Below are 23,276 nucleotides of genomic sequence, written 5' to 3' on the forward strand. Positions count from 1 at the left end.
CTAATAGACATTTCCTAGCACCATCATGCTATTGCAAGACACTTTGCAAAGACTAATGAACTGCAGACCTCAGTTTTAACACTTCTATGTAATCACTTAACTGAAAAGCAAAATGCATGTGCAGATCTTTACAAAAGTGAAATGAATTAAATGTACTCTTAGTGTACATGATTTATTCCAGCACTTTTAGATTCACCTTCAATGCATGGCTTTAGAGGTTTAACACAAAGGAGCAATTTTACGGGTTAGCCCTAACACTACGCTTCTCAAAGTTCAAGCTTTCAGGTGCTTAATTTAACTCTCAACTCAGAGCACTGCAAGGCCGTTTTCATAATCAAGCTATATGCGAGAAATTAGAGAAACTCAGGACAGCTTGGCCATTCTAAAAGGCTCAGCCATACTGCTGTTTTGCAACAGATACCATTTCTGTCTTCCTTTTAGCATAGCAGAGTTTGGAAGATTATTTACATAGTGGCAGCAGCACCACTCTCCTCCTCCCTTCACAGAGCACCAGGATGCAGAGTATCAGAAGTATACAGCAATGGTCTTTGAAGAATGAAAAGCATTTTCCGAAAAGGCTACATAAAGTTAAGCTACTATCAGAACCACTTAGTGAAGATTAGTAAATACACCTAGCAAAGACACAAAGCTTTATATTTTTAGTATTTGCCATAATACACCAAGCACCATTACCAAACTTGCTACACTTACCACATGGCTGGCAATGTCATAGTTCACTATCTACCATCCTGAGGTTGAAACTACTGCCATTATATTTTTTGTTGTATTTCTTAACTAGGGTAAATTATGTTATCTGGGGTTAAGCTTGAAAAGTATTATGCAAGGGGCTAGTTAAAACTTCATATACTGATTGTATTAGAATCTAGAAGTTACTAGACAATCAAAATTATGTAGACCCGTGGAAATATTGATAGTGGTCCGTCTCTCCAGAATATAAGAAGAACTTTTGCTACTATGGATATGTCAAACATTCATTTATTCACATTTATATACATTGGTACACATGTAAAGGACATAATAAACATTAAATACTAAGCTGTAAAGTCTGCTCACTGTCTTTTTTTTGCAATACTGGTAAAGGACAGCTCCCATTTCTCATTTCAAATCAGGTAGGTCTGGCCCACATTTCACCTGAAAACAGACATTGCCTTACACTGTCAACAACTGCAAAGCAAGAAACTGTACAAATTGAACTCATCCACTGTATAGCATTTTGGAACTACCTGTGCTTTTGCTGTGAAGCCACTAGAAATTGCGCAAGTCAGCATTTCGCATTATAAAGAAAACTTCTGAATAGGAAGAAGTGTCACAGAGCCTTGCAGGTATACACATGGTATCTTAGAGAGCTAGAACTAGTGTAACACATAGCAGTTTTCTTCTTAGATCTTGCCTAGGTTTTCTCCATTAGAAATGTCTGCATTTCTATACTTACAACTTTAACAAAAGAAAAGAGACCTAGTTCTACTTTTGTAAGAGCTCCCCAGTACTACCTCCAAGAAATTTATAGCATCTTACCTGACAGACAGGATGGTTCTCTAAAGCTTCATGCAGTGATTCAGAGCCAAAATGACACCTTTGTAGAGGACACTGCTCTAACTCATCTTACTTAACCTTTTCTGAGCTAATTATCATGATTGACTGTTGAGGCCTTGCCATGTTGATGAGCTGCTCTCACACTTAGGAAAAAAAAGAGATGGTGCCCTTTTATCAAGTTAGTGATTGTATTTAACTGATTGCAGTACACCTAAATGTCAAATGCTTTTGAATGGGGAAAGGCCTTGATCACAAGTACAGCAGGATCAATCTGCAGGAAAGGGCATCTAACCCTTTCTCATTTAAGTATGCTGACACTCACCATTGCCATGTGTTAACCTGCTTGTTACATTAAGGGGCATGAAGAAAACTCTGCAGTATCCCAGGTATTTGGTGCTTAGTGCATCATGTCCATCTACAATTGTATGCCTACCTAGCTTGCAGTAATAATGGGCCTTAAACCTTGCAGACTACTGTAAAACAGTATTCAACTCTCAGTTCAGTTCCTGATTGTAGAAAACTGCAGCCCTTTTCACTGAGAAAGGAAACTGCCTTTCAGTACTGTGCAACAGGTCAACAGGGTAACGAGGCTGCTGTTCCTAAGAGCTGCGTACAAGCAATATAACACCAGTGCTTCACACACATGCACTAAACTTTACAACTCCGTTGATGCCAAGGAACAGAAGTTTGCACTCCTCGTGTTTTACAGATTCCTTCTTCAGCCTGAAACTGGTCTAATCCCTTTCACTGGCAGGTCAGGCACAAGAGCTGGCTACTTTCAGTTTGGTAAGAACAACCCAGTTCATGTACTGAAATAATTTCAGGAGTCTGGCTTCAAAAGCAGATCAAGCCAAAACATGCTAAATGCAGATGTACCCAAAGATACCTTATAGCATTAGTAGGCTGTTCTTGATCCAAGGAGACAAAACCTTCCATAGCATTTCTGAAGAACAGAAAGCAACAGCTCTCCAGGATTAAGACAGCAGGTACTTCACTGACACCAACATACCACATTGGTTAAAAGCCACGTAATTGTTTAAATGCCGAGACACCACCATTTGCCAAAGTCTTGATTTTGGTCCTTCTCAAGCACCACCAACAGCAGGACTTCACATAAGTTTGAGTTAATATTAGATAAAAATACATAAAAACATTTGTACAGGACACTACAGTTTAGACATCTTAAGCGATATGACTTCCATCTTTCTTGTAGAAATTGAAGTGTATAGCTTTCATTTCCATTGGAAGAGTAGTAAAAAAGGGTGAGATCTTAAGAAAAACTTCTGGAAAGCTCTCAGGAAGGAGACTTGATACATTTACTTTCTTCACATCTGTACAGTCTATCTTGGGAGTAATAACTCTAGTGAGCAAAAACATCAGGTACCACATTTCACAGAATGTCATCAAGTCCAACATGGCAAAATGTCCTTTAAAGATGCTTATTTCTAGAGAATAATATTGTATGATCACTTTGCAAACTTTCTACTAATAGTGACAGTACCTCTTAGGACCTAAAGCTGTATTAATAGTTACTTTGTTTAGATCAAATGAAATCTAAAGTAATATTACAGATTTAGAAACTAGATCCTGCCACTAAGAATTCAATGTAGTACAAATAGAAAACAGATTTTACCAGTTTTAAAAATAGTTGTATAGGGGAATACAAGAACTAAGTAGCAACACAGAAGCATTAATAAGCCCTGCATTAGACTATTAAAACCTTGTGTTCTACAACAGCATGATTTGAATTGCGAACTATAGGTCATATGAGCTATTCACTAAACTTAACGCTTTCAAAGTTAAACATCAGCTAAGTTGCATTGCTATTTCATATGTGGATGCCTACATCAATGAAATTCATTCCAAAGTGCAACTTCACCACCAGTCCAACATCTCACATGCAGTTAGACCAACTGAAAAAACCCCACTTGCTTATTTATAGCCATTGAGTACCTCTGCCTTATAAGAGTAAGAAGCAATACTAAGGTAACCGAAATACTTTTACATACTTTGTTACATTAAGAAAAAATGTTGTTGGCTTGACCAAGGTTTTTCCTAAATGATGTTTCCTCAATAATAGTGTTAAAATTCACTTACCTTCATTTGGTGAAGTTTTCAATTTTGCACAGATGCCATGTACATCTCCATAGCATTCCTGTATTTTATGCAGTGCATCTGTAGCTCGAAGTTCCATAAGAGAACGGAGCTCTGCAAGAGTAACTCCAAAATCTCCATGATTAGCTTCTTTTACAGCATTTTTTACGCCACTATATGCAACCGAGTTGTTTGCCATATCACCCATGATGCGTGCAGTCTTTCGTGTAGACAGTTTCCAGTAAGGAAAAAGATTTCAACTTAAAATATTTCCAAAACGAAAATAAATCCTTTGGGTATGGAGACAGTCAGGAGAGCAGACACATCACCCAAGTAAAAGACCCCGTCTGAAGAGATATCTTTGAGCTTGTCCCATGGCGTGTTCTGTTCCCCAAGCCAAATGGCATGTACAGTCTAGGGAAAGAATAAATACACATTCAGTTACATAACAGCTATATCGCAGTACATTGTAAGACAACCCTACCCTTTGTATTGAGGTTATAGAACCAATTTCTGCTTAAGGACAATTTCTTCACATTTCCTAAAATATTTCAGCTGGAAAGAATGACGAGGCACAAAATGGATGTTTTGCATACCAAAATAACCAGGCATTATTATACTTTCTTAAATCATTAACTACTTAGAACAGTTATTGCCTTTAAGTCTTGCGTTTTGCTTGGTATATCCATACGGTTCATCATCAAGAGGAAACCTTTTAAAATGCCAGGAAATAAATCTATTTCCAGGGAACTGGAGTTTGGATCATCCACCACTGACGTCACATGGGGTAAGAACGTGCTCAAGCTAAAAATCCCAACTTTTCACCTCAAAGTTTGGGATCAGCAAGCTTTTGTGTGTTCCCATGAACTCATTTGTGGAAATCTCAAGAAAAACATGTTCAACACAAAGTTAGCCCATGCATGAAGCACTTCTGTAGTGTAAGTAGGTGTGTATCTTCAGGCAGACCTTAATGCAGTTTCATGTGCAAACAGTTTTAGCCCCCTTCCAGCCCATGTCATCACAAATCAAGCCTCCCACAGTACCTGCATTTAATTTTGAACAGAGGGGAAAACTGCACAATACCACCTTCCTACAGAACGGATAGGCAGACTAAGAGTAGCTCTTCCATCTGACTATCAGAGCACTGTAGCTTAATAACATTTACTAACCAGATTCTTAACCTGCACAGGTGTTCTATATTTAATTCCCACACAGCTGACATTTTGCACGCACACATGTATCCCCACAACAGTATAGTGAACACACACAGACACTTCATGCCTACATAAAGACCTGATGTCTGATCATATAAGTCAGCTTTATTGACATAAAGGAGGCACAGCCAGCACAACTAACAATATACTCCTCATGAAACATAATGTCTGCCAGGCTCAGACAAACGGTAACTTGGACAATTCCAGGTCAAGACGACCCTCAGGTGTCATATGCCTAGCAGAAGCAAAAAGTTACCACTGACTGCATTGCTTTACAAAGGCAAAGAGTCAAATAGCAAAGAAAAGATTTCTGTCTATTGCCCTCCAGGTTAGAGGACTGTTCAGCTGAACCACCCCATCTATGTTAAGATCCAGGTATAAGCACCTAATTGCCAGACATTTAAGGTAAGGAGAGGAAAGTCTCAGTTCTCTGCTCTGGAAACAATCAGCTTCAGCTCTAGTCAATCAAACATTTCAAGCGCTGTGCCACAGTACTGCATTTACACTGAAGGCAACCACTGATGCTGAAAAACTCTAAAGTGCTGTCACCCAGCCACAAGCGACAGTCCCATTTCCAGCAGAACTACAACCGCTCTTCTCTTCCTATCACTAGGAGATTCTGAGAAAAGCACTGTCTGTGGCTGTTTCCTGGAGAGCAGCAAAAAGCACAAAGCAAACAATATTCATATGCATAAAACTTCAACATCCTATAACTAACATCAACAAGGTACCTAATTTAAAAATTCATTTTTATATCTCAATTGTCTTCTGTTACTTGCAAAAAAAAAATTACAACAGTTGAAAAGTCCACGATGATGGTGTTAACCTGCATACTATGATGCAGTTTTGATTAACGCACATTCTTCAGCTGACTGTAACATGTTCTGCTAGAGTATCCTGTAAGTGAAGAAATTCATGCAAATCATATATGAAAGAGTGCTCTTTAAAGCCACACCACACCACTTCTTTATCTCATCTATGCCCAAAAGCTGGAGGCTGTTGGCCAACTACTAGTCTAGGAAGATTTATCAATTGGCATCCGATCATAAGCTATGACAGTATAACAAGAAACAGATCAGGCAAATGAGTTTGTATAGCTATGCAGAAGGTTCTGCAGCTGCTAATTAGGCAAAAATAGACCAAGCAGAATACCCCACAACTAATGATGTCAAACTTGATTCAACTTTAATTAAGAAAAGCTCTGTTCAATCTAGCAGGAGCCCTGCACTTGAGGCCCAAATACACCCAAATCCAAGTGCAGACATGAAGTTAGGAAAAGCTGCAGCTCTAGTCACTGCTCACTTAGCATCGAAAAGCTTTAGGAGCGAATTCTGGGCCAGGGCAAGACCTTAAGAGCAGTAACAGTGCTTAATCATAGCTCACACTGTGCTTTGCACTCTGGTTCTATCACCTCTGTGCACCTAGATGCATTTTTGTTAAGCCATAATAGTCCATTGATTAGCTACTACTAACAGTTTATACTGAAAGAAAGGGGTTATCTGATGTTCTGAAGTACCTCAGTGGTGTCCTAACTTACCAAAAGACACTTAGCATTCACAGACAAGTTCAGTAAGCTTACATTAACACTACAAAAGCCGTGTGGTTCTGCTGATCAGCTCTAGTAGAGTTACAGACTATATGGCACATCCATGTTAGGAAATAGCTGTGGCAAATAGAGAGAAACAATATGAATACTCCTCCAATTTTAAATACCAAGCAAGAGCAGTTTCCCTCAAAATCATAAAAACTTTGTTAAACATTTGCAATCTTACACCAAATCAGACCAGAAAATCTGCTCTGGTAACCCATTTTTACCAGGCATTTCAATGGACAGTACAAAAGCCTCTTTACACACCGGTACAGAACCAACTTACCTTAACATAGTTTCTCTGTTGATTCCTACAGAAAAATCTCGCTAGAAATGCCTTTAAGAAACATCCTAATGCAGTTTTTATGTCAAAACTTGCAACATTCAATTGCTTCCTGTTACAGCATGTTCCAACAGTCCACTTTTGTAACAAAGTGGTAATGCATAATGCAACTATAAACAGTGAAATCCAAGTATCAAAAGAAAGCATATCTTTAAGCTACATAGATCCTCTAATAATATTTATCTCCCACTAGTGGAATATTTTGATTTGACCAGCGTTCCACTTCTTAATTCTTGCAGCAGCCATTTCAGATGTTGTTGGAGTAGCAGAAGCTCTGAAGCACTATAGTTCAAAGCAACTCCAATATGCTAACCTCAAATTTTAAATTCAAGAAACAGTTAGACTGTCTATTATTCACTTATGCACCACTGCTGAAGTTCCATCTTATTTAAAGTTTAATTCCGTTGAAGTTATGTTGGTATCCACCTTAAAGATGCTGCACAGAACATGATGAAGAGAAGTCTGTCTTTCATTAGGCACATCAACTTTTGGATAATCCTTTGTTTACACATACCACTGAGACTATGAGCAACTTTGAAGCTACTGTCTGTCACACTCAAGTGACTAGAAATGCTGTACTGTAGAAGTACCTTACAGTAGCAGCACATACTATCACAGGCAGGATTCAGATACCTGTGCAAATCTCTCTGAAAAGACCTTGCTGCTCTATGACTAACAGCTTCACTGACATGTCACATCATTGCAGCTGCCTATGAGGAGTACTGCACCCCAAATTTCTTACCTAAATCAAATTAGTATTTTTTATCACTGAGTGTGTTTTGTTACCCAAGACAATAATTCAAAACCATAACCCAAGAAACAAAGGTTAGATAATTTTACCAGTGTTAGAAGTTCAACAATCTCATAATCCTCTCTAGCTGGACTGCAAAAAAGACAAGCTCTAAACTGAAGTCCATGTTTACCAAAGAGATGTTTACCAAAGCATGATGAGACTATGTAACAACACTTTAAATATAAACCCATGTTAATACCCCATACCACCCCAAAAATGCTACTATTGAGGCATCCCTGAACATTAAATACGCCTCAGAAAGGACTCCAGGAAGTCCTTCACAGGTGGAGTCACTTAGTAACTAATAATTCCCTCTATTTGGACAAAAGCTAATCTGTGCTCCACATTCATCAAAATTAAGGCTACCTTGAAGTGATAGTTCACAGTGGCCACACACTGACAACCAAATATGAACAGCTGGATTTAAGAGTAGCATAATTACTATTACCCAGATGCACAGGACCTAGCATACCTTAGACCCCTATCCAAACCTTTCCTGTTATTGAATCTGCATTTAATACTTGCTTCACCAACCTACAAGAAATACATTTTAATATTAAGGAAATTAAATCTTAAAACATTTAAGCAAACTCAAATCTCAAGAGTCAAAGGTCCAGCAATTATATATCCTGTAGCACTCAATTTAATTTATACATCTGCTTGAACACTGTGCATTCAGATATTAAACATGAGCTGGTACTAGCATTTGACTTTCAAAAACACACTAAAGCTAGTTGCTGTAATATAGGAAAAGGCCTGCAAAGTGATTATCTCAGGAAAGCCTTTGTTTAATCTAATTAGTTCAATGAAGACTGGACAGATGTGTACACCAAGAGGTTACAGTAATAAAAACTGTCCCCATGTATTTCAGTAGTCATGCCATTTTAATCAGTTTCATAAAACAGCTTCTGAGATACTCAAAAACGTAATATGCCTTTGCATACTTTAGACTGAAAACCGCAGCACTGGGTATGTTCCACAGTTTTCAAGCCATCACATGACATTTTTCTGGGGTGGAGGGGGTGGAATTTGCCTGTAATAATATTATAATGGAAAGTAACTGTAACTGAGAAAGTGACCTGGAAATCAAACTGCAAAAGTCTGAGGTCTTCTGCTGTGGAGGGTCAGTTTTCTTTAAGAGACAGACCCTCATACCAACTTGAAAGCCTACAGAAACTCACCAGCTTTTTCACAAGAGAACAAATGAACACTAATAAACCGATACGTTCATACAGAACAGAATGCATTTACAGGTCACAATCACACATGTTAACGTGTGCCAAACTGAGCAACTAGGAGTTAAATCGTTTCAGTCGCATGCTGTTGCTTTAGTGCAAGCATCTCAGAGAGCCTGGCTTATGAAGAGACAATTACAAGTAGACTGAAGAGCTAAGAGGGAGAGGGCACAATCATGGAAGACTCTACAAATAAGTTTTTAATACATCACCTTCAACCTTAAATATGCCCAGTGACAAGTCTCCCTCATTACAACTCCTGTGTTATAAACAGTAAATTCAAAGGTCATGAGTTTTGCTGAGTTTTCAAACAGAAATCTGACTTCTTCCTGAAGCTTATTATTCTCTTGGGAGGTGTACTCGCCTGACTGAAATAAAAACTGGCTGCTGCTCCTAGACTGCAGCAGATGTAAACAGTGGCATTTATCACACTTAAAGGATTGCTGCTGCCTACCGTGATTGACACTTCTTAGTAGCAGTTTCATCCAGTGGTAGTTTCTTTGCTTTAAGACCCCAAATTATTTCTTACTGAAATGACAGCTAACAAATTAGGACTTCAGTAGTGTGAAGTCAATTTGGCAGTACAAGTTAGCAACGTTCAGGCAAAGGATTCCCACATCGATTCCCTCCTATTTTGGCAGCAGCAAGGGAAAATGTAAGTTGAGGGGGAATTATTACAGCATGAAAAGCATGACCTTCTCTTATAAAGCAGCTCACTCCACAGCCTCTGCAAGGAGCCTGGCAAGCAAGCACACATTGTCCTATACCATCAAGGCACGACGCTGGCCTGTGCTGCCCTGCCTTCTCCAAGCCGTGGCCCTTCACTCACAAGGCAAATCCACTCCAACTGAAGCGACAGCTACATTAAGAAACAAGATCGGAAAGTGCTGCATAGATGTCTAAGCAAAAAAAATATTTTTATCAAAAGCTTAAACTGATCATTAGCTTTCTGAATTTAAAGTACTTTAACTTGAATATGTGAGAACTAAATAGGTAAAAAAGACTGACCCAGCAAGTAGAGCTTCAGAAAAATCTAAGAACACTTCCAAGAAACATCAAACTGAGACATACTGCAGAGCCCCAGGGAATAAAACCAACGTGATCACCATTACAGAAAGCATCAAGTGTCCCATGTATTTAAAATACAAGGCTTTCAGTGTCTCCCATTTCATGTTACAATACTGAGTTGACCACAAGAAGCCAAACACTTCAAGTCACAAACCCATGCAGAAGAGTTGAGTTTAACTACTTAAAATACTCTCTTGGAAGCTGGAGTTAATCATTCCAGATATCCACTATCAGAGCAATATCTTGAAGGGTCTCCCACTGTCCACAGCTCTGACCAACACACAAGACAGCTTTTCCCTTCTCCACCTGCAGGCCCTGAAGCTTCCTTCTCAGTGCTTCCTTTTACTAGGCTCACACATTTTTTGCTCTGGAATGCCATCGTAAGCAAAAGCAAAAAGGCTAAATTTGACAGAACTGCTTGTAAGAACAGGTAATTCCAAGATAAGACTATAATCCTGGAGAAAAAAATTGTAACCTCTAGATATGACTGTCCGATTTGGCATTGTTTCTAGTGCATTCGAGTACCTAAGGTGAATTTATGGTGTGAGCCTGCTTCCTCAGATAACTTGAAATGAACAGAGTTGCCAAAATTTGGACTAAGGTAGCTAATGGCTGAAAACAATCATGGGATACCACAAAGCTCCACCTACTAGTGTTTAAAATGCAATAAAAAAGTGTGCCCAATGCCTATCAATATTTTCCTTTACTTCACATCCATTGAGTCATAAATAAGATGACTGAAGATTTAAAGTCTCTTAATCCTGCACAGTTCTGAATAAAAATGTTTATTTGGTGTAATAATGCTGTAAAGTAAGTACTATTAACAGGTCTGTTGCATTAATAACAACATATAACCCTAAAAGTAGATATTACTATGCAGTGAAATCATCCACTGACAAACACTCATTAAGTTTGGGGACAAGTTACCAATTTTCTCACCAGTATTCATCAAAAACATATTGGCAAAAATAATACTACGAGAAGCTGAACTTCTAAAAAAACAAAGATGGTAGCATGGTATCCTACTTATTAAAATCACGCATCATAAGACTACAACAGAGTTTACCTGCATTCCCAAATCACAAAATGCATTCCAGTCACAAAATCTAACAGGCATGTGTTAAGTGAGGCATATGACATCATTCTATGCAGCCAAGTTTCAAGTACAGGGAAAGTGAGATTGCATCAAATTTTGTCCAGAGCTGGAATTGGATTCCTGGATTTCAGTCACTTGTTGCATTTTAAGCTTAGTGCATGTCTGTAAGCAATGCATCCGCCTGGTCAGCTCTGACAGTAATTTTGACTGAGCAAAACAGCAGCTGACTTCCTCATAATAGTTATTCCTACAGGTATATTACTTGTCTTGAGAAAAAAGGTAAACCCTCTAATTTTTTGCTGCTTCCCCTTAACTGTGTTTCTGATACATTTTGAGCTAAACACATATCTCAGATGTTATCTCTTTATTTCCATCTTTCAATTCCCACAACACCATACATGCATACCATTGAAATGGCTTTAGTCAGTTTGAACAATGATCTTCTTCCCTTCCCATGTTATTAGACAGTAAGTAGCATTAGCGGAAATTTTTTTGTTCTGAAGCTCCAAGTCAACTTCAGGAGTTCTTAATACCAGAAACCTTGTTTCAGGACATCACACCCATTTAAATTAAAACATGTTCAAGTTAAATTGCATATAACGCTTCAGCCAGAATCAGACATTTACCATCTCATCCTGATTTGAACACTCCCCCTTTTTTCTTCTAGAACGTATTCCTTCATATTAATATCCATTTAGGCTGAGCGGTATGCTTTTGACTGTAACCATGCTTCCTGATATCAAAGAGGTGCCAGAGGCTCTTTAGAGCTCTGAGCCTTCAGGCAGAGGGCAAAAGTCCATCCCTACCCGATTTTATTTGTATTCAGGAAACTGGGACAAATTTAAGATTAGCCTTAAAACTGCTAGATGTATTTGCGTCTAGTGAGAGTACACTTAGTTACTTCCATGAAGTCACTCTGCATATGACTGACTCCTTTCCATTGGGGCAGTACAATTAACTTAGCAGGGTAAGTTTTAAGGGTTTTCTTGCTACCTTGGCCTAGCTTACTGCTATATAGAAACAGTATGATGAAATATTCTATATGCTTATTGAACTGTAAACACATAATATATAAATAAATATAATGGTGATTAATCCCTCCTGCCAGAAATATACCAAGTAAACAGACTAAAGAGTCATTCTGAAAAAAATCCTTTCAAAAACTGCAATTACATTTGACATCTTCTATTCGTAAGGCACCAAATTTTTTTACTTCAGATATCTTAGTCTACACTTCCGTAACTTTTTCAGAACTACTGCAAAGTTTGCTGCTCCTGCTGGTGGCGACAAGAGGAGGTTGGGGGGTGGGGTGGGGGGTGTTGTTTGTTTTTTAACCTCAACATTTGAATTTGAGAATCCACTGTATGGCTTTATAAGAAACACTGATGTGGAATCTCTTGCAAACTTCTTCATTATGATTACATTGATCATCCCTTTAGCTCTTTTTGGTAAGTTTTGAGAGCTTAGCTCACTAATTCATTCCAGTGGGCCTCCTCTTTCTGGTACAGTATAAGAAGTGTCTGCAGTAAATTGCGCTTCATGGTATTATCTGATACATTTTACCATTTCATGAGGCTACATATTGCTTCATCCTCAGCCACATCTCCAGTTTCAAAACTAGTCCTTCCTCGTGATTTTACTTTTTTTTCTTTGATCTTTCTGAAGTTGACACCCACTTAAAGGCTAAATTCCCGTGTTGCCTGCACTGTCATGCTCTTGTAGCTACTCCTATTAAAGAACTTTGTCATTTATGCAGGCTTGGTTGCTGGTCTGGAGTTTTTTGCATACATTTAAGTATTACTGCAATACAGCTACTGGTACTTGTCCATAAAATGACAAATTAAATGCTGTGTGATCAGTACGAGTTACATGACAATCCCTGGTCCACCATTCAATTTAAGGTAATAAATTATTCTCTTGGCAGTTTCTGTTTCTTTAACATAGACAGGGAGCGTGTAAGAGCTGTTAGTAGACAGGATGTACAAAGCTGAGATTCCCATCTCTTCATAAGACTAGCAACGCAAGCAGCAAGTCTGTCACATCCTTATGTGACCAAAGGCATGGCTGTGCTACAGTGTCAAGGCGTAAGACTTCCACCCACAGAGGTCCTGAAGTCGCTCTCATTATTTGACACCAACAACACTGCAGCTAACACCTGCCACCCTTATTCTTTTGCACTGGGAAAAGCCACCTACATTAATTAGCAACTGCATTAACAAAGTAATAGGCTATGCAAAAGACTGCTGTTGCAACAGTCACACAGGCAACTCCGGGCTCAGAACAGTAACTTCGTGTGTGCCTTTTCACTCTTTTTCACAGCACCTCAGCCACTGAGAGACAGCATTTCATTTTGGGTCCTGCTCTAAGTCCGTCTCTCATGGGACGCACAGCTCTCCAACCAGTTTTCAGCACCCCCTTCCTTTACTAATCCTTTTTCCACTGCTGTTGCCTCCTTCCTGCACTTCCATGACCTTTAAAAATGGACAAATTCCTTGACAGCAATGCAATCTGTCTCCTCCAGATCCAAGCAGATAGAAACCACCATGCACAGTACCAAGCCTCCACCCTCCCACTAGCTAGCTGTGATCATAGCCACGCATTTCGCTTCTCTGCGGTCCAAGAGGAAGCTACTTGCAGCAGCCAGGCACAGAAAGCAGTCACTGAGAAAGGATTTTTCCATCCTGCCAAACACAAAATAAAGCTAGAAGATTTATATATCAGGGTTTCTACTGGCTGAACAAGTTATCAAAGCAGATTCACCCGAGAAGTTTTCCCACAAAATGCAAGAACAGTTGATTTATTTGTAAAAGTCATAAACACAGTGTGGATATGCCAACTTAAGGGATACATGTTCAGCTAATGCTGGGAGCATCTTCAACATGGAACTACACCGCTGCCACCTTTAAGATAACATTAATCTCCACTCAAGGAAAGCTTCATTTTCCCTGTTATTTCAGGTAAAGTGACAGGCCACCAAAATCACGATACATCACTTTATTGCCAAGGCCAGACACAGTCTGAACCAAACAGCAAATTCACCAGACCGTCAAATCACAGCTCAAGCAGATTTAGTAAGCTTAATTAATTCTCAGTTTTGGTAGGCTATTTAATAATTGCTGTACAAACCGGCTATGCACAATTAACAATTGCAGCTTCATTTCTAAACTTGTCAGGTGTGAAGATCTGTACTGTGCATAACTTTCGTTTCTGAGAGCGCAAAGGTATCAGTTTCATGATTAATTCATTAGAATAAAGTGACTGGGGAAAAGAATGCAAATGGAGCCACATATTTAAAAGTCCTATTCCATCCAATAAAGGAAATCCCTCCCCCCCCCCCAGTTTCCCCTGAACCAAAGGTCTTAACTCTTCACCAGTATCAGTGGATGCTAAAGCAATTTGTAGACAGTTGTGCTTCCAGTCTTAACAGTAAGCATTCAAATCTGGAGGTGAACTAGCGGTGTCTGGCTTTGGCACAATGCTTATTCCTCTAGGTAGGGAAATATGCCTTGAAAACTTTGTAGCAACCAGCTAGACCTGTTCAGTACTGACAATCTGATATTTGTTTCCCTCACTCCCCTGCCCAATCAAAGCACAAAGCTATCAGAAATAATGTGGTAAACCACCAGGCACTTGGACGCCTAAAACATAACTACCATTGGCATACACAGTGAGGTATTGGTCTCCTGCTAAAGCAGCTCTGAACCCTCAGCAGTAATTTCTAGTGGCTACTTCAATAAGGGCAATATTCCTTCTTCCAAAAGACAGCATCTGAATTGGGAGCCCACTGCCATTTGTTCAGCTGTGGCTGACCCTCAGGGCCAAGAGCCTACCCAACCAGAATGACAGCTGAGTCAGAATTATTATTTAAGTCAGACCCATTTTCTTCCGTCCACATAAAGCTATTTCTCACAAGTGTTTGTTTATTTTACAGTGGCACATAGCAACGTTCCGCAACTTCTGCAATCAGGTTGTTTTTAGCAATAGCACACAGTATCTCTGAAGAAAGGGAATAGGGAAGGGCAGTGTCAGCTCCTCAAGTGACAAACTTCAAACAACCTGCCAAACTGTTGGATTTGTGCATGTTAGACTAATTCCAACCAGCCACTGCTGAAGGCACAATTTCTTCTTAAGAAAAAAGATCTGTATGTCCAGCTGAAGGTTTCAAATGAACTTCCTCAAAGGGCCATTGCAATTACACATCTGACAAGCACACCTCAGCTCGGTGTGAGTTTCTTTCCCCATGCAGCCAAGTAGGGGCTCAGATCATCCCCAATATCAGAAGCTAATCACATTTTTAATTTAAGCCCTACAGCCCACAAGTTTCCCTTACCACAGCAAACAGGTAGAGCAGGGTAGAGAAGTGGAAAACTTCATCTAGCCTGAGATTTGCAGGACTGAGGGAAATGACTGTTTCCCCATTGGGGGGAAGTGACTGAAAAAAGCATCAGAGTATCATGAAACAAGAGTGACACAGCACCATGAAACAAAAGATAACATGACTTAACCAAAACTCCCACAGTTCTGGCCTCAGTCTTTCTAGAGATAATTTTGGAAGATGCATGGAAGTTTTCCTTCTCTGCCTCCCAGTGCTCCACAGTTCTAAGCAGCCTCTTGTATCCCTGCTTTCCTCCCAGAATAGTCACCTGCTTTCTCAGCACCTTCAAAAGACTCTTTAGCTTGAAGGACACAGAGCAGCCTGCCTCCATTTCTAATGGAGAAGAAAAAGTAGACTGCTAGAAAGCAGCTGAGCTAGGAGTGGTCTCCCAAAAGCCTGCTTATTATTTCAGTCTCATTAAGAATTACTTATTTCAATTAGTTTGTCAAGTACAGGAATGAGCCATCTGAACACCTTTATAATTAAGTATGACTTCAGCAGTGTTTCCAAAAAACCTACCTGAGGTAGGTAAGACCTTGAATGAAACTGTGCAAGCATGAGGTCTGCTAGTAACAAGTAGCAGACCTGTTTTTCCACACTTTCAGACTTCAAAAGTTCTCTCTACGCAGGGTACCAAACACTGGCTAGGAAGAAGTAGGACTCCTCAGTAAAAAGTCTCACGTGTTAAAAAACTATACACCTAATTTCAAAGTTACATTATGAATTTGGCTCATTTAAGTTACGTATATATTCAAGTTTGTACACAGTGTCAGGCAGGTTGACATCCAAGTTCTACCATTGCCTTTAATCCATGTTTGAATTCTTAGTTTGAGTCTACTTCCATTATTTTTACAACATTGCTTTCTCCTTCTCTGGAGGGAAGGGATGCTTTAAAGTAAGACAAATTTATACTAACACCATGATGAATATCCTTCATATGTTTACGATTCACAGGTATAGCAGCATAGCTTATAAACACAGTTCACTTTCAAAACATGCATTTACACTAAACATTTTTGCATATTTTTGTATTCTGCACTTGTAGACTCCATATGAGAAACTAGTCACTTTCTCTAGACTATTAGTAACAAGTTAATTCTTGGTGTGCTACACTCCTGCTACAGGAGTTAGCTTTTTACACATGTATCCAGGTGTAATTGAAGTATTTCCCTCTAACCAAAACAGCAGGAAACTGGGGTGGTAGTTAGGGGTTTGGGGTTTTGTTTGTTTGGGTTTTGTTTCGGTGCTGAGTACCTTATTTTGTTGGTATTTGAACACAGTTTAGGATGGTTATCTAATTAAAGGGATTGAGCAAAGCGATCAAGTATGATACAGTCAAAATCTACAACAAAAGTAAGTGTGAAGGAACAAACAATTTCAGACAATTACACAGCTGTCTGTCAAAACCACAATCTAGTTTAAGGCATAGTGCTTTAGGCACATAATTAAGACTAAACAGCTTTTGAGACTGCTTTCTTCCTTAAAACTCAAAAAGTAGGTACTTACTAAATAAAACATTACCTTGTTGAGCAATTATTACTAAAATAAGCCATTAGCTGTCAAAAAATTTTTCACCGAGCAAGTACTTTCAAGTATTTAAACAATTGCCTCACAGCAAAATTGCTCAAAGAAAGCCTAAGCCAAGCTATTTTAAGCTACTTTATTATTTTAAGCTACTTTAAGATTAGCAATCTCTGACTCCTTAACTTGGAGGTTTCTAAAATACAGTAGGCTTTCCTAGAAAATAGAAGCATTTCCCTGTGCACTGAAAATCCTCAGCTGTTCTTGCTTGAGAAGATTAGGGTTCAAGGCAGGCATTGCTAAGCTAAATTTTATCGCCTATATTATGCAGGTCAGCAAGTTTTGGTTTACTTGTCAAGTAACATGAAAACGATTTAAATACAACACTGGACGTTAAAACAAAAGATTACTGAGCATGGCAGTAAAACTCTAAATTCTGAACATAAAAGTGGGCAATTATCCAAGTCATAGGGCTTAGCTTCAAGACCTTAATCCACAACAGCATGCCCAAAGGGAAAAACTGGAAGAACAGGATATTTGGTAGGAGGAATACACTCACTGTGAGAGAAAGACCTGTTCTAACTCTTGTGGGCAACTGCCTGTTTCTACACAGCCAAGCAGTCCCTTCACAGTCCAGCAATGCCTAAAGACACCTGCAGACAGCCACAGGTATACCCAAAGAGAAATCTAACAGGAAGAACCACAGGGTGTTTGGCTTCACTGAATTCTTAAAATTGGGTTTGCACAATAGTTTTACCATTCTGAAATATTTGACATTCATGAATTACGCAAGCGAACATCTAGACAAAAGACTGCACTTTCCAGGAAATGCAAAATGTACCTTGCATGCGTGAAAAGCCAGAAAACCTCCTCAGACTTAACAACCAGAAGCCAGGCACTCTCTCTCATCACAAGGTTCAGGGGTTCTTGTTCAGAGATACCCTGAACTAAAGCAAATTCTAAAAAGGCAGTTTGGCTTGTTATTCCACTTGCCCAGGTTCAGACCAGTTACTGACCGGTGTAGCAGGGTAGGTTATTCGCTCAGTCCTCTGAAACTGTTAAACCATCCCTAAACTACAGAAAACCAAAATAACTAGAATAGTAGTATTATAGACTAATGATATGAGAAAACAAGAGAATAAAATGAACTGCACTGGCATTTAAAGACATCTGTTGACTTCCAAGAGCAATTGTTTTGATTATAGACATAACGCCTATCTATACCAAGGCCTTGTTCAAGGCCTGAACTTCTTCCACTCTGGTTGAGAATTTTTATATCCATTATCTCTTCACCTAGGAAGAAAGCAGTAGTCTCAGAATAAGCAAATAAGTGTCCAGAGCACTGTAATTTATGGAAGGCTACAAGTTCTCTCCCCCACCCCACCACCCCCAGAGGCTTCCAAATATCAGACCTCTATGTACATATAGCACACACAACCTATAAAAATAGGGCTCAGATGTTTGACTAGATGTACTACAAGTATTCGGTATCTTTATTTGTATAGCCCCATCCAATCGTTGATACACAAAAACAGACCAGACTACAATTACAAAGGTATATACAACACCAGTGTTTACCATTACATCAGGAGATAGCATCTGAGACACCTGATTAGCTTTCAGTAACTATTTGTTGACCTATTTTTCAGGAAAATCCCTCTTCCATACATTAAACTGTTCTTAACTCAGAATTCCACACAGGCACATTTGAAAAGAGGTGACACGTGATTATTTAAGCTCATGAAAGCTGTTTTTGCAGAGCCAGCAGAGGGAGTACAGACATCATTTTACTTAGCAGCTTCGGAAAAGATACCTTGTAAGAAAGCACTAAAAGAGCTCTGCCGGCAAACCTAATGCGGTTAAAGCATGCCAAGAACTTCCCCAGGTTTTCACAGACATGGATGTCAATGGCCAGTAGAGTTGGTGTTTTGTTTCTGATCCCAACCAGCAGTAACATCTTACAGTGACATCTGACAAAAATGGCAGGATCAACTCTAACAGCACTAAGAAATACCACAAGCCTGATGTTTCATGCCAAAAAACCCCAAAACATTATATAGCTACAATTAGAGCTAGTCAACACTTTTTATTCCTATGGATTCTGCTGCTCCTCAGTTTCAGAAAAGCTAAACCCTTTTGGTTGTTCATTTTTTAAAAAGCAGCTTCACCTGGAAGAAAAGTTGAGGAAAATCTAAGTTCAAGATGACCCGCTAACAAAGAAGCCAGGAAGATAACAAAGAGCTAACCTTTCTGCTGGTGTTCAGTGGCATGCACCTGCTAGCAAATCTGGTTTTATGCACCCTCTGAGGTGAGAGGTCTGCTGCTTTATTTAGCATTTCCATTGATCAGCCTGCTTTGGAGTTGGCAATTACAACTGAGCAGTGTTGACACCATGGTGGCTGTGGAAACAGTTTGAAAGAACAGGCTTCAAGCAGACAGACTGATAGTTTTTTGCCATCTCGTAGAGGTGAATGCTAAGCTCTAGGCCAACACAACATCTTCCTGGCAAAAACTCTACACTCACTCTTTGCTCGTTTAGACTGCAAAATTCACAAGATTTTCCTTTTTTTTTTAAATAAAGTCAGTATTTCTCAACTTGTTGGCAAGAGCCTAAGCTAATACAAAATTCTTGCCAATCTTCAGCATTTATCAAATTATTTTACTGGGTGGCTATTTCTAAGTTCCACTGTTTAAAAGTGTGTATATGAAGAGCTCACGTGCAATTAGCTCCTTAGTCTCAAAAGTTTCTTCCAAAAGAGCTCCTCCTCCCAAAGAAAAGGTAAGCTTCCATCATCTTAAAACTTCACATGAATTTTAAAAAGCTTTGACAGCTTGAATCATTATATTTTGATAACTACCTACCCAAGAAAAATGTGCCTGTAGCTGTGGAACTTAGCCTTCACTTGTTTCAAGTTTTGAAACTAGAAGAACCACCTGTAAGCAAGTTAAGATGGCTGCTTCTGCTCCCCACTTCCTACAGGAAAGCGGTATTCACTTTTCAGCTTCACTTCCATGTAGCAGATTCACCAAATGAGTAAGTCAAAGTGGGCCAAACTGGTTCCCGTCTTACAGAGTTTACAGTTGCATATTGTATAGCTGACTAAAATTTCACTCCTAGCATGGAATGAGACCACCTCACAGTTTGGCTGTTGAAATTCAGTGCTCCAGCAGCATTCCCTACTTGTGTGCTGTGCCTGGTTGGTTCCCAGGACTCTGGCTAGGCTGCTAGTATGCTTTATGTGGGGTAACCACTGCAGGAAAACCCCTACCTCTTCCATCACAGACATGGTGATGGCCAAGTATCAGGATGCATACCAATCGCTCTGATCATCCTGCCCTTCCCCAAGATATTGCTGTCTCTTGTGACAACAGTGAAGTTTCTGCAGATAACATGAGAAGCTGATCCTGCTGTTTTTCAGGCAGACTGGTTATCTAACCAGATTCACCACACAGATAATCCAGTATCACTGCCTACTCAAAACGGGGCACAGAACTACAATGAATCTGCTTGAGTCAAGCAAATGTAAAACCATACTCACAGGAAAGATGCATTTTTCAAAACACATGACTGAATTTATGACTACAAAGTCATAAACAGGTGTATAAGCAAGGTGAACACCAAAAATTCACATAGCAATTTATTGGTTGGGTACAATACCACAACTCCAATTCATCTTGCAACTGGAGCCTTGTTAAGATCCTAAATAATTATGTTTACAATAGCCTTTACATTTGAGAGACTGACATTAGGCTTCTAATTAGCAAGTTAAAACATGTGATCCATTTACATGGAACAGTTAAGGTGGGGGGGAAACATTAAAAAGCCCCTTAAAACATGAGTATATTTGGAGCGCTTCTCTTTGATAAGCTTTTACAGCAAATTCTACAAAATTTTACACTTTAAAAATTATTACAGCCGCTTTTAAGGATCTATGGAGGTTTGTTATTATCTCAGCTTTTAACCGGAAAAGCTGAAGACCTTACAGTTTAGCACACAGCTGAACAACTACTGATTCCAGTATTAATCACTCCCTGAGATTTAGTACTTCAATAATTAGACAGCATGCAGCAGATACAAGAGCTTTTTTTAGAAGACAGTGCTGAAGTTGTGCTCTTCCCCATCCTTGTCTCGCCACCTGGAGGTGCCATCTGAAGTTCTGAAGTGTTTTGCATTCCACAGGTTAGAAGTTTACATTCCTCCCATCACATGCGAGATTCACCTGACCAAATGATAACACCTAAATCTAAGGTAGGCACTTCAGGCTTTTGGTTTTTTTTATAAATAGGCAACGGATAAATTAAAACTTCTCTGCTGAAAGATTAAATTTAGCCACCTAGCATGTGATCTAAAATAGTCACATGAATCTCATCTTAGACACGCTCGTGTCTCTTCAACAAAAGAGGCGCAGAGTAACCAGTTTCAGTTTAAGATGCCTATGTGAGTGGCCAGGATTGCTCTGCTGAAGTTAAGTGTAGTCAGTCAGCTGGGCTGATGAACTCACATATCCAGCAGCTGTGCTACCGTGTCAGAGCAGGTACACACCAGAGGAAGGATGTGGTTTCACAGTTCGTTTATGAATATCCCAGCCTGTGCTACTGCCAGAGGGTATAGTCCTGTACCTTGGCCCATGCCAGCACTGATGCACACCTGACCTCAAGGTCAGAGGAGAGCCCCCTTGATGAGAACTGATGACAAGGGAGACAGCAGCAATACTGGCAGATCCTCCTGAAGGTCACACAGATGACAGGGAGTGCCCCTTTCCAGTGCAGCACATGTCTCACAAGCTCAAGTCAGTCATGGAAGTTCTTCTTCTCACCCCCATGCTCATCCCAGGAAAAAGAAGAGCCCAGCTGCATCTTCTCTGTGAGGCCCCAATGAAAACTATCACCACAGTCCCTCCAGGTCAAGAAAATCCACCTTGCTCAACCTGTCACCACACACTACATGGCAGACCCCAAGTGGCTTACTGACCCTCTGCCAGCCTCTTTGTCTGAAGAGATGTAAAATAGGACACCACTTCTGATGCAGCCTCACGAGCACAACAGAGGGCAATATCCCACTTGCCACGCTCTTGCTAACGCAGCCGGCATGAAGTAGTCATCATTGGCACAGGAGACCTCTGTTGCTGACTCTGGGTCCCCTGTCAGGCAAGCAGCCTGGCGAGGAACTTTCCTACAGCCTTCCTCCTCCAGCCCCACTGCAGGGGGACAGGTGCCAGGGCAGCCCCCAGCTTTCCTGCTCACCCTCACCACCAGGGACCCAGGCCACCCAGCAGCTCTACCACTGCAATCCTGCACCGCACACATGTTGCCATCCCCAGCTACTCCCAACTGTCGCAGCAGGAAAACCTTTCAGTGGTGTTTTTACTTTGCTGGCTCAGTAATGGCCAGGAGAGGCCTCTGGCAACTTCCATCAGGAGCTTGAAACAGGCCTGGCTTATGATCACTGCCTCAAAGTAACACGTATTTATTTTGTCCAGTTCACAGCATTACCCCCATAGTTATACATATAGCTTTCTTCTCTATAATAATTTTGCCAGCGTTAGATTCGACAATAGAATGAGAACATAAAGCTTCAAGCCTATGCAAATTCAGTGTTTCAGTTTTGGAATGAGTAGTCTGCTTTGCAAAAACGTTACTACAGCATCTTCCCAGAAAACAGAGTACTCCCCTTCAAACATCCACACCCTGTATTTTCCATCTGGTAAACTGATTTACTGTGCTTTGCTTTGAGGTAGCTTACGTTTGCACTGCAGCTTGAGAGTGTCAGACCTCGTACAACCAAGACAACCTTTTCTGAGTGGTTTTGGTAATACAGTTTGAGGTGCTGCTGTCCAGTGCCCAGCAATGCCAGGATCAACAAGGAAAAAAAGAAAGCCACATGTGAATTGTTCACTTAAAACAAGATGTTAACCTTAGCACGTACCACTGCTTTATATGCTGGTATTTCATTTTTGAAAGTGCCTGTTTGTACTAAAGCTCTTTCAAAAGTTTCCTGTAACCTGGTATGCAACGTGAGCAGCCATCTCCATCTGAAGGATAGCTCCAGTATGAGTGCTTCCACTAACAAAAACCAACATGCACACACAAAAAATAAATAACCAAAACAAAGATGAAGGGCAAAAGACCATGCTTTTCTCAAAACTTAGATAATTCAGTACTTCATTACCAGATCTCTTTCAACTCACTTTAGAAATACAGCTCCAGTTTAGAAACAAACCCCTAGATCTGCACTCACTACAGCCAGATCTACCCGTTACCTAAACACACGTCTGAAATTACTTCGTGAAGACGTTAAGACATTTCACATTGCAGAATGTAAAAGAAAGTTGTTGTCACTGTCAACTACACAGATTTCAGAGCCAAAGTACCTGAACACAAACAGAATTGAGTTG

General features: G+C 39.9%; 1 protein-coding gene across 7 annotated transcripts in view; it reads right to left on the reverse strand.

Annotated features, from left to right (window-relative positions):
* ATP2B1 (ATPase plasma membrane Ca2+ transporting 1) overlaps positions 1 to 23,276 on the reverse strand; it is a 65,914-nt gene that overhangs the window by 34,745 nt on the left and 7,893 nt on the right. For 6 of the 7 annotated variants that reach the window (XM_055711072.1, XM_055711076.1, XM_055711071.1 and 3 more), the window contains exon 2: positions 3,652 to 4,062. In XM_055711072.1, the coding sequence (XP_055567047.1) occupies positions 3,652 to 3,856 (205 nt within the window). In that variant the 5' untranslated portion in view covers positions 3,857 to 4,062. Of the gene's footprint in view, positions 1 to 3,651; positions 4,063 to 6,736; positions 6,754 to 23,276 lie in introns of those variants that run through there. The other variant, XM_055711074.1, reaches the window with a different exon arrangement.

This window comes from Falco cherrug, chromosome 5, assembly GCF_023634085.1.
Source record: "Falco cherrug isolate bFalChe1 chromosome 5, bFalChe1.pri, whole genome shotgun sequence".
In the NCBI taxonomy this organism is placed as follows: domain Eukaryota; kingdom Metazoa; phylum Chordata; class Aves; order Falconiformes; family Falconidae; genus Falco; species Falco cherrug.